This window comes from Benincasa hispida, chromosome 9 (assembly GCF_027475165.1).
Source record: "Benincasa hispida cultivar pf3 chromosome 9, pf3_genome.v1.1, whole genome shotgun sequence".
In the NCBI taxonomy this organism is placed as follows: Eukaryota; Viridiplantae; Streptophyta; class Magnoliopsida; order Cucurbitales; family Cucurbitaceae; genus Benincasa; species Benincasa hispida.
The window spans coordinates 19,137,640-19,150,724 of NC_143486.1; the positions used below are offsets into that span (position 1 = coordinate 19,137,640).

The 13,085-nt window shown below is 37.1% G+C and overlaps 1 protein-coding gene across 1 annotated transcript; it reads left to right on the plus strand.

Annotated features, from left to right (window-relative positions):
- The first annotated feature begins 8,747 nt into the window (after positions 1 to 8,747).
- On the plus strand, positions 8,748 to 10,389 carry LOC120084616 (uncharacterized). The gene is made up of 5 exons (XM_090317015.1): positions 8,748 to 9,005; positions 9,195 to 9,309; positions 9,683 to 9,755; positions 9,805 to 10,036; positions 10,156 to 10,389. Exons 1-5 carry the CDS (start codon positions 8,748 to 8,750, stop codon positions 10,387 to 10,389), a joined length of 912 nt encoding a protein of 303 aa, XP_090173141.1.
- Positions 10,390 to 13,085: the final 2,696 nt, after the last annotated feature.

A 13,085-nucleotide genomic window follows, 5' to 3' on the forward strand; every position in this document is an offset into this window, starting at 1 on the left:
AGGAACAGACTTAGTTCCAAAAGATGAACCCTTATGGAACTTTTTGCAATGGGCAACCTTTGCCTCTTCTTCTACTGGTCCCTTACCTTTCATAAGGGACTGAAAAGTGTGTTACTCATTCAGAAGGGTAGTCAGATTGTACCGTATTCTGTTCATTACCGCATTGCTGTGGAATTGAAGAAAACTCTTCGAAAGAGATTAAAATAAAGGACATCTGACTCTCCTCGTTTATGATCACACTGTTCATTTCAGCGACATTGAAATGGACCATCAGGTCAATAACATGTTCTCTCACTGATTGGCTTTCTTTCATGCGCATATTGTAAATATACTTGATGGCCTCGTGTCGGATCTGAGCGGACGATTATCCAAATATTGTAACGCGTTTGGATGGATGATATGAATTGCTCACTATGATGCGATACTACGTCTAATTATGCGTTAATTATGGATGTTCTTGTAGTATTCCATGTGTTGTCACAAGTTTCCTTACAATGAAACCAAGTGTAATTCCACCGCAAGTTTCTCGGTGTGATCTGGGTCGAACACGAGGACTGGTTTAGGTTATTACGGTACATTCATGATACATGCGACCAGGTTTTCAATCTTTAAAAGTGTGTTTGTACAAGTATATAAATTGCAATAAAATAAAGCAAAGCAGTAAAGATGCGATAAAAACATAAAGAGACAGTAAACCTAAACTAGAGGATACAAGATACAGACTACATGTACAAGATGCTGGGAGTAAGGTTGGCTGTGAAAGTTATGCAACGACATGGGATGCGGTGACAAGTCTTATGAATAGAATAGAAAGACAAAGACAAATAATATAAACAACGTAAGTTCTTAATTAGATTTAAGGTACAAATAATGTTTCGCTCTTCTCTTGGCGTGCACCTTTTAGTGATCGGCTGTGCTCCCACATGTCTGTGGTGAAACAGTGACTAATGTAATGAACGCAAGGTTGCTTCCCCATGTCTGGAAGTACTACTCACTTTAGTTAACGCATTCTCCTGACATTCTCTCGATAGATCAGAATGACACCTTCACTTTTGCTCTCACAGATGAAGATGTTTTCTAGCATGCTTTAGCTAAATGTATTTTATATCTTTAATACAAATTAAGTTCTTAGTGATTCATATTGCTCATCAGAGGATTACAAAGATATCATGGAGAAAGTGATTGGTGGGTGAACGAAAATAAATAGAAAATGGTAAATAGAATTTATCGAAACATTTGATATTTCTACTAAGTGTTTGATACATGGAGTGTGAACGAAGAGATAAAGAAAACATGGATTACACAATGAAGGAGAGAGATAGAACAGATACAAATAGTGCCAATGTCTTGACACAGATTCGATGGAGATCTACTTGTCGGATAGGATGGATTTGATGATAAGAATAGCTTCCCTCTCAGGCTTGCTCTACCGATAGCAGGGATCTTTGCAAAGAGCTTCCGGGTGTTTGGCAGGTTGGATCTGAGATTCACCTCTCGGCCTTATCTCGTCTTCTTCCGGATTTCTTCTCTTAGGCACTCAGCTCAGCCTTCTCTCTACAATCTAGTAACACTTAGCCCCGTATCAAGTAGCATATTTTTCTCTGAAATCAATGGGGTATTTATAGGAGCAGATCTTTAACTCCGGCCTTGTGGTCCCCACTTGTGGTTATGGTAATTCCGAAGATGGAGAGATATTATTCCTTCTGTTATGCAGTCAGACCGTCAATTCTGCATAACCGTTAGTTGTACACGTGTCTCAACCTTCGCTCTTGCGTTGCTCAGTTGTATCTTTCGATCATAGGTTTGCTTGCGGTGTTTGTTTTTATTACCGGATGCAGTTGAAACACAGCTCTCGAATCGACTGTCGCATTGCGCTGCCATTGCGATATTCGTCTCTTCATTGTTGACTGACGGGCGCAATGTGACAGAGATGCGTTGATTAGTCTCTCGTGAGCCTTTAGCGCAAGCGGTGACTTGGTCTCCTGCAAAACAGAGTAAAGTTCAGCTTGTCTTCCATCTTTTTGGTGTTAGTGGGTGCAATTGCAAACATTTATAATTATTGCAATACTAGGCTAATTTTCATACAATTGGCGCATAATTACTAACTTTTGGCCGGAATATCTAGATAAGGTGGCATAAATAACTTGTATTTTTAGAAGTTATCAACATCTCCTGGAGGGACTCCATAATCTGACATACAGTCATTATGGCCTCATGCTTCTAGGTAAGAACGTCAAACAGACTTGCCAAGATGTAGACTCAGGCCTTCTCATTGCCCTTCATCAAATGGTCATAAGCATCCTTCAACACTTGAGATGCATTTCGAGCGGGGATTAGAGGACATTCCTCTGTCTAGACAAACCGCAGATCATCAAGAACCATAATCATATTTAGGTTAGATTTTCTCATCGCATAGTTTTCACCGGTTAATTTCTCATTTTTAAGTAAAGATATGATTGTGGAAAACATGTTGAAACATATAACAATCAATTGATCTTATTAGTTATCTTTGTCATAACCCACTACTTAACTATTCAATTAATTTTACAAAAACACATGTAATTATAGAACCCTAATTAAACTATTGATTTCATTTTTTGCAACGATACTTTAGAGGTTTAGAGCAACAGCCACCGAAGGGTGATCAACTACTCCTCCTCTGAATTGAAACAATCTCAGCCAATCACTAATACCAAAATAACTCTTATTCTTATAGTTTTTAACTATTGTTGTTTCGGTCAAGGATTCATTAAATAATTAATTCATCCCATAAGTGTGATCCTCCCATTTTTTGATCCCAAAGGTATGCTTCAACAGGCTACCGAAGGGAAAGACAACTGTTAAAGAATAACCTAAGAAACCCTATCCATTGCTGGAGTCTGCATTGTTTCGACCCCTATGATGAGGCCCTCCGAAGGGATGGTCGCTCTAAGACGACATGCAGGCAAACCATAAGAATCTCACGGTGTAACCTAATGGAGAAAACCGTAGGATACGTCGACACGCGTCCCTCTCCCATTTACTATGAACAATTTCCCCATTCACCTTGTTATTGACCCATGCAAACACTTTCCAAAGGGAGGCCGCGCCCAGGGCGACACGATGCCAAGCGTGGATCTCACGGTGTGAACTCTTGGAAACGTAAGAGCTGAAATTTGATATATCATATATACAAATATCCTCCCATTAACGTACTTTAATATTTTTATTAGGATTTTATTATACTTAGTTAAAAACCCGGCTAATGAATTTATCAAAGTCCTTTACATTTGCTCAATATAATATTTATATTGAATAATTTAACAATACTTGATTTCATTTATACAACTCTTGTAATAAAATCAATCATTTATTGCATGCTTATAAAATATTTTCCAAATTCACCTTCCAAGTCGGTTCCTAGATGGAGGTGTTCCCTTTTTGTCAGCTTAAATACCCACTTCTAGACAAAACCTTCCTTAGACAAACGTTCCTTGTGGACAATTATGTTATAAGTTTAATCTTTTATTGAAATTCATTTAAATCCTATTAAAACAAATTAAAAAGATTAACATATTCCTAATCCTATTAGAAATAATATAAGTTAATTTTAAAGAATTTAAAATAATTTGGACTTATATTTACATGCAATCTAGATTATATATTTTAATTTATTTCATTAATATTATAACTCTTTATAAATTAATGAATTATTAAAACCTATAATATCTTCAAGAATTCACATACATCATTCCCCTATTTATTAGAACAATTTTAATAAATAGTATGATGCATGGACATGCTTAGATTAATCATACATCACTAACATGATACTTATAATATGATGCATGAGCATGTTCATTTGATCATGCATCTATAAAATATAAACATTGATATTTAATTATGATACACGTACTTGTTTATCCTAAGGTGGGTATTTTTTAATCTATATGACATACAATATGTAATATGAATTAAAAAAAAAATTTAATAAATAAATCCAATGTAAAATTAAATTAAACAGCAAAAATTGGACCGATTTTGGCATCCTAATGCAAAATTAATTGATTGAATTAATATAATTATTTTATTAATTTAATTAATTAATTAATTAAAATACAATAGGAATTAGGTTAAACACCAAGCAACAACCTTCTTCTCGGGTGCTATGCCAGATCTCCATCAAAATTCGGAGCATTGCAATGCTGCGACCGCAACTCAACGCTACTGCCTTTCAGCGTTACAGCATTGTGATAGCAGTGTCGCGACACAGATCGGCAGAACACTCCAATTCTGCACGATTTCTTCTCTGAACTCGTACCGAACACTTCCGTTTCTTTATGATCTCTTCAGCAACCATTGCTTTATCGATCGAGACAGACTTACTGTAAAACCCGACCCTAATTACCTTTAGTAAACAAATGTAAGTTATGTGATGTCTTCCAATGAGTTGTAATGAGATTATGTTTTGGTTAGGAGTGATGAAAGAAGAAAGCAAACTAAGGAGCAAGAGAACTCTCGGATGGCTATGTAGGAAAGAATGGCCAAATTTTGGCTAAGTATGGGAAACCAAGACGAGACCATGCTATCCTATGAGATTTAATGCTGAATTGTGCTATGATGGAGTGGGAAGAAAATGGCTTAATCAAATCTTGGCCATTAATCTTCATTAGTGGGCTAAATGGCCCAAGGAGATTTCATGCAAGAAGTTTGGCTGTCACATAGGAAGAAAGGCCAAATTCATTTAAATGGTTTGGACAGATTACTCAGGCTATTTATGTAAATCCAGTGGCATTCGAAAGCTCTGAGAGTCTATTTTCTGTGGTTGTACTGCTAGAGGGAAAACTTGCCAGAATAAGGACGAAGGAGCAAAATAATGACAAAGGGTCCATTTCTCGGGTGAATCTAGTTCATCAATAAAGAATTGAAGCTCTAGGACCAATCACGAATATTTTTTAGCTAAAATTTTGAGGTAATATTTTAACTCAATTATAAACGACTTTGTAGAATGAAACTTTTTAAGATGAGGCCTGAAAATTGAGTTATATATTTTTGAAATTTGAACTGGAAATTATTGAACAAGCAGACAGCTGCTTGAATTGAAGCCAATGATGAAGTTTTGAATCTCCGGATAAAACGACGAGGAATTTCGAGCTGAAATTTTAAGGTAATGTTTCTAATCGATTCTCAGCAAGTTTGTAGAAGGAAGTTCCTTGAGATGAATTCTGGAAATTTAGTTATGAATTGTTGAATTTGAATCTACAGTTTGATGCTCCAAAATTTTTCTAACTGTGAAGAGTGTGGGCGATCAAAGGGTGCATTCTTTTGACACCCAATCCCTCCAAATTGGCTAAGTGTCTGACTCTCAAAGTGAATGGTAGGAGGCACAATGTTATGGTTTGGCATGTGAGCTCGATTTATTGAGTAGGCCTAAAAGGAAGGCTAATGTAAACACTAAGTAGTATGTTTATACGTGTAGGTTCAACGCCCATTGGAAAAGCCTATCAAGCCTTAAGGAAGCAAACTTGAAGGACCTTTGAGTGACTATATATGATTTATGGTTTATAAATATTTTAATAATCCATGTTTTATTGAAAGTTACTTTTATGTTGGTTATTTTACAAGAAGTTTCAAGCAACGCATTTCTCTAAAGTTTATAAACACATGCTAGTTACAAACTTTAGGAAATATGCTTTGGTACAATGGTTGAACCATGGTGGTTTTCAAAAGAAGATTCTATGACATGTTTAAGTTACAAATATTTGTATTATGCTTTAAAGCATATGTGCTCTTAATGTTGTTGAGCATGCGTTAACAAATGACATTCTCATGAAAACTATGTTTTATGAGATCAAGCTTTCAGTAAGCTTGTTTTATGAAAATGTTTTCCTATTAGGTATTTTCATCTCAATACAAGGAGAAGGTATCCAAGCTGTACTACCTAGTTTAAGTTATGTTATGATTCTGATGCTGAATTACATAGAGAAGGTATCAGAATAATTCACTCAGTTTAGTGATAAGCAGTGGTACCCTGCCTCAGTTATGATCCTGGACATCAAGATCGAGTTTGCTCTACGTGCACGTATGACAGTTAATCAGTTCAATAGGATTGAACCACGAGGGTTCTTTCCTAGCATTGGCTAAAAGGTGCTGAACAAAAGCGTTCTCACCCCAGCCCAGGCTTATGTTTGAGAGATCGAACAAAAAGGTTCTCTTTTAAACATGATATCCAACGATGACATTGAACCACGAGGGTTCTTTCCTAGCATTGGCTAAAAGGTGTTGGACAAAAGGGTTCTCACCCCAGCCCAGGCTTATGTTTGAGAGATTGAACAAAAGGGTTCTCTCTTGAACATGATATCCGACGTTGAGACTGAACCATGAGGGTTCTCTCTCAACCGAGAATCAGTTTAGCTATGTTTCTAGATACAATGGTTTTAAAAAGTTTTATGTACACGTTTGCTTGGCATATTTTAGTTCCAGTATTCTGTTTTCTAGCTTCCAATTTAAGCATGAGATTTATGTTTTTATTAAGTCACTCACTGGGCGAGTAGCTCATTCTTTCAAATATTTTTCTTTTCCCAGGTAGTGGTCATTTCCCCAGAGGTTAGCTGTCATCCTGTTCTGCCACTCAAGAACTCCAGTTAAAAGTCCAAAGTCTAGAAAGAAGTTTTAGGTGTTTATTTTGCAAATGTTTGTATATATGTGTTGCTCATATTAGGGACTAGTAAACTATGTTGGGGCCCACTGAACTCTGTACCTGTTAATATAATGTAGTTATGTTGTTATTGATCCCTGGTGTTCTGATGTCATTTTTAAAAGTTTCCTTAGTATGGTGAATGTTATATATGTATTCTAGGGATCTAAGCAGGTTAAGAATTTTAGTTAGACAGTAAGTGCCACAAAAGGGTTGGTAACTACTATCGTCACATTCACTTCCGGATTAAGAAGGTTAATCTGGGAGGGGGTGTGACCAGTTAGTATCAGAGCATAAGATTTTGGGAAAAGAGAGAGAGTTCATGCATAAGTCTAGGTCCCTTAACATAAGTTCCTAAATGTGTACTACATAATTAGGAAAGCATGCTAAGAAGAAGTGGCATGCAGAGCAGTCAGACAGCAGATGGAGACCCTGACCCTACTTTTAGAAGTTCCGATATTCGAGGGAATCCAAATTCTAGTGATCAGAAAGGTAAAGACCCGGTAAATTAGGAAACGGCTTCAGACGGGGAGTCGAGAATTCCCCAGACAGGAATAGATCCTCAGTTAGAGGACAGAACAGGATCGCCAAGAGGTTGGCGGAAAGTGTCGAGTCCATTCTAGTGGATTCAGAAAGGAAGAACGACAGCGAGCTTCAGCAAAGTCGGAAGGTGAGAGTTCTAGACCTCCATTTTTTGGTCAGGCAATTAGGAAGAGACAGAGAGCTACAAGTCAGCATGTGTAAGAAGAAAGAAGCCAAGACCTGTGGTTAGTATGGGTGATAGATCAGGGTTTTGGCATCCTACCGAGCTAGTAGCTAGTACAAGTAAGAAACCCTTATGTATGAATTGTGGTAAGTATCATCGATGGACATGTTACAGAGGGAAAAATGTATGTTTCCAGTACGAACAGGCAAGACATTTCAAGAAGGAATGACCCCAGCTAGGTCGAGGAATTCAGATAGAACACAGAATGACTTTACATATGGTAGATCAGCCTAGTGGCTCAGGATCCCAAGGAAGGGATTCAAGAGAAGAAAAAAAGGGAGTAGGATGACCTCAACGGCAGGGCAGGTTTTACGAAGTGACCCACCAGGAGGCAGAAAAGTCTCCTAATGTTGTGAATAGTAAAGTAACTTTATGTACCAGTATATTTATGAAATAGTTGCTTATGGTACTATACCTTTATTTTTATCTAGCATGTTGCATTGCTTGTAAAAAAGATTGTAGAGAGCATGTCCCTAAGTAGTTATTATTATGTTGTGGAAAGGTTATAATAGTATAAGAGTTTTACAGGATCTGGGGTAGTTATTGATAATTATAGTTTATGAAGTGATTCTGATAGATTTCTTGGAATTGATATCATTCTAGAGCATGGATTTCCCGAATAAATATTCCAACCGTGTAGATTGTTTTAAGAATAGATAATGTTCAAGAGATTTGGGTAGGCAAGAGATAGTATTTGTAGGAAGCAAAAGAATACTTTTAGGAAGCTTAATACCAACAGTGGGGGCTAGGAAGCTGCTAAGTAAAAGATGTGAAGCCTATTTAGACCGTGTGACAGTTTCATAGGACAAGAAGCTGAAACCTGAGGATGTACTAGTTGTATAAGAATTCCTGGATTTTTTCCCTGAAAAGTTATCAGATTTACAACCTGATAAGGAAATTGAGTTTACTATTGATTTAATTTCAGATACAACACCTATTTTTTAGGTACCATATAGGATGGTGCCAAAAGAACTTAAGGAGGTGAAAGTTCAGTTGCAAGAACTAATAAATAAGGGTTACATCAAATCTAGTGTGTCACCTTGGGAAGCGTCGATCTTTTTGTCAAAAAGAAAGATGGTACTCTCAGTTATGTATAGATTATAGGTAGTTGAACAAGTTGACTATCAGGAACAAGTACCCATCACCTCGTATAGATGATCTCTTTGATCAGTTAGAGGGATCCACGATTTTCTCTAAGATAGATTTGAGACCAGGTTGTATTTCTTGGTCATATGGTTTCAACAACAGGAGTGAGTATGGATTCACAGAAGACTGGAGCTATAGTGAATTGGGAAAGACCCACCAATGTATCTGAAGTACATCGTTGATCGGAAGGAACTGAATCTGCAACAAAATAGATGGATTGAACTGATCAAAGACTATAACTGCTCAACTGAGTACCACCTTGGTAAGGTGAATGTTATAGCTGATGCATTAAGTAGGAAGTCCTCGGGATCCAAAGCAGTCCTTGGATCGATATCAGAAATGTTACTCCAGGAGTTTAGGAGTTTTAGGGCCACTCTATCAGTAGGTCAGTCAGGAGGATTGATCGCTAGATTTCAAGTAAGACTTACTTTGATGGAAGATCTTAAGCATGAATAGTTGAAGGATCCTGATCTTCAGATGCTTGCAGAAGAAGTGAGCAAGGGAGTAAAAACTGATTTTTAGTTAGGAGTAGATGGAATGTTATTAAAGGAAGGAAGAATGTGTGTGCCTAACGTGTTGCAGCTTAATCAAGCTATTCTAGAATAGGTGCACAGTTCTACTTACTCCATGCATCCAGGAAGTACTAAGATGTACAAAACCTTGAGGAGATCGAATTGGTGGCCTGTAATGAAGAAAGGCATAGCTGAATATGTAGACCGATGTTTGTTTTGTCAACAAGTGATACTTGGAAGGCAGAGGCCGACAGGATTACTCAATCCACTCCCGATACTTGAGTGGAAGTGGTAGCACGTGACGATGGACTTTCTATTTGGACTGCCTAGAACGCCCTCAGGATACGATAGCATTTGGGTGATAGTCGATAGACTGACCAAGACGGCCAAATTTGTACCAATAAAAGTTACCTTTACGTTGGACCATCTAGCTAAGATTTATGTAGATAAAATAGTCAATCAGTATGGAGTCCCAGTGTCGATAATGTCAGATCGAGACCCAAGGTTTACTTCAAGTTCTAGCCTAGCCTGCAGAAGGCTATGAGTACTAAGTTACAATTCAGTACGGTTTTTCATCTGCAGACGGATGGACAGTCGGAGGGGACGATTCAGACACTGGAAGATATGTTAAGATCCTGTGTGTTGTAGTCCAAAGGTAGTTGGGATACGTAGTTATCATTGATTGAATTCGAGTACAATAACAGTTTTCATTCAAGCATCGGAATGGCTCTATATGAAGCGTTATACGGTTGGCCTTGCAAGACCCTTGTGTGTTGGAATGAAGTTGGAGAACGGAAGTTATTGGGTCTAAAGTTAGTTCAGCAAACCTCTGAGAATGTAAATCTTACTAGGGATAACCTAAAAGTCGCTCGAGATAGACAGAAAAGTTATGCTAATAAGCAAAGAAGAGAACTAGAATTCGAGGTCAAAGATCAAGTATTTCTTCAATTACCTCTGTGGAAAGGAATTCTCAGGTTTGGAAGAAAAGGTAAGTTATATCCTCAATACATAGGATCCTATGAGATTGTGGAACGAGTTGGCCTAGCATCTTATAGATTGCAGCAACCTTCAGAACTAGCTCCTATACATGGTGTATTCCATGGTTGAGGAAGTATGTGTCTGATCCTACGCATGTGTTAAGAGAACAACCAGTTCAGCTCAAAGAGAATTTTTCATACGAAGAGGAACCAGTTGAGATTTTAGAGAGAAATGAACAGGTACACAGGAACAAGACGATACCTCTAGTGAAAGTGTTATGGAACAATCATGCCAATGAGGAGGCAACCTGAGAGCACAAGTAGCAAGTAAAGTAAAGATATCCTCAACTTTTCAGTTGATGTTCAGGTAAATTTCGGTAAATTTCGAGGACGAAATTTCTTTTAGGGGGGAGGAATTTGTAAAACCCGACCTTAATTACCTTAAGTAAGCAATTGTAAGTTATGTGATGTCTTCCAATTAGTTGTAATGAGATTATGTTTTGGTTACGAGTGATGGAGGAAGAAAGAAAAATAAGGAGCAAGAGAACTCTCGGATGGCTATGTAGGAAAGAATGATCAAATTTTGGCTAAGTATGGGAAATCAAGAGGAGACCATGCTATCCTATGAGATTTAATACTGAATTGTGTTGTGATGGAGTGGGAAGAAAATGGCTTAATCAAATCTCAGCCATTAATCTTCATTAGTGGGCTAAGTGGCCCAAGGAAATTTCATGCAAGAAGTTTGGCGGTCGTATAGAAAGAAAGGCCAAATTCATTTAAACGGTTTGGATAGATTACTCGAGCTATTTGTGTAATTCTAGCAGCATTCGAAAGCTCTGAGAGTCTATTTTCTATGGATGTGCTGTTGGAGGGAAAACTCATCGGAATCAGGCCGGAGGAGCAAAATAAAGACAAAGGGTTCATTTCTCGGGTGAATCTAGGTCATCAATGAAGAATTGAAGCTCCAAGACGAATCACGAAGATTTTTTAGCTAAAATTTGAGGTAATATTGTTAACTCAGTTATAAACAACTTTGTAGAATGAAACTTTTTAAGATGAGGCCTGGAAATCGAGTTATATATTTTTGAAATTTGAACTGGAAATTGTTGAACAAGCAGGCAGCTGCTTGAATTGGGGCCAATGATGAACTTTTGAATCTCTAGATAAAATGACGAGGGATTTCGAGCTAAAATTTTAAGGTATTGTTTCTAACTTGATTATAAGCAAGTTTGTAGAAGGAAGTTCCTTGAGATGAGTTTTGAAAATTTAGTTATGAATTGTTGAAATTGAATCTGTAGTTTGATGCTACAAAATTTTTCTAAGTATGAGGAGTGTGGGCGATCAAAGGGTGCATTCTTATTGAGTAGACCTAAAAGGTAGGCTAATGTAAACACTAAGTAGTATGCTTATACGTGTAAGTTCAACGTCCATTGGAAAAGTCTATCAAGCCTTAAGGAAGCAAACTTGAAGGACCTGTGAGTGACTATAAATGATTTATAAATGGTTTATAAATATTTTAATAATCCATGCTTTATTGACAGTTACTTTTATGTTGGTTATTTTACAAGAAGTTTTAAGTAACGCATTTCTCTAAAGTTTATGAACGCATGCTAGTTACAAAGTTTATGAAATATGCTTTGGTACAATGGTTGAACCATGGTAGTTTTCAAAAGAAGATTCTATGACATGTTTAAGTTACAAGTATTTGTATTATGTTTTAAAGCATGTGTGCTCTTAATGTTGTTGAGCATGCGTTAGCAAATGACATTCTTATGAAAACTATGTTTTATGAGATCAATCTTTCAGTAAGCTTGTTTTATGAAAATGTTTTCCTATCAGGTATTTTCAGCTCAATACTGAAGTACAAGGAGAAGGTATCCGAGCTGTACTACCTAGTTTAAGTTATGTTATGATTCTAATGCTGAAGTACATAGAGAAGGTATCAGAATAATTCACTCAATTCAGTGCTAAGCAGTGGTATCCTGCCTCAGTTATGATCCTTGACATCAAGATCCAGTTTGCTCTACGTGTATGTATGACAGATAATCAGTTCAGTAGGATTGAGCCACGAGGGTTCTTTCCTAGCATTGGCTAAGAGGTGCTAAACAAAAGGGTTCTCACCTCAGCCCAGGCTTATGTTTGAGAGATCGAACAAAAGGGTATTCTCTTAAACATGATATCCGATGATGAGATTAAACCACGAGGGTTCTTTCCTAGCATTGGCTAAAAGGTGTTGAACAAAAGGGTTCTCACCCCAGCCCAGGCTTATGTTTAAGAGATTGAACAAAAAGGTTCTCTTTTGAACATTATATCTGACATTGATATTGAACCATGAGGGTTCTCTCTCAACCGAGAATCAGTTTAGCTATGTTTTTAGATACAATAGTTTTAAAAAGTTTTATGTACACGTTTGCTTGGCATGTTTTAGTTCCAGTATTCTATTTTGTAGCTTCCAATTTAAATATGAGATTTATGTTTTTATTAAGTCACTCACTAGGCAAGTAGCTCATTCTTTCAAATATTTTTCTTTTCCCAGGTAGTGGTCATCTCCTCAGAGGTTAGTTGTCATCCTGCTCTGCCACTCAAAGACTCCAGTTAAAAGTCCAAAGTCTAGAAAGAAGTTTTAGGTGTTTATTTTGTAAATGTCTGTACATATGTGTTACTCATATTAGGGACTAGTAAAGTATGTTGGGACCCACTGAACTCTGTACCTGTTAATATTATGTAGTTATGTTGTTATTGATCTCTAGTGTTCTGAGGTTATTTTTTAAAGTTTCCTTAGTTTGGTGAATGTTATATATGTATTCCAAAGATCTAAGCAGGTTAAGGATGTTAGTTAGATAGTAAGTACCACAAAAGAGTTGGTAACTACTATCGTCACATTCACTTACGGATTAAGAAGGGTAATCTGGGCGGGGGTGTGACACTTACAGGCTCGAAGCAAGAAATAAATTTCCTTAAAATACAACGGGCCCTTACAATTTAATCAAATTAAAAAGTAATCTAGT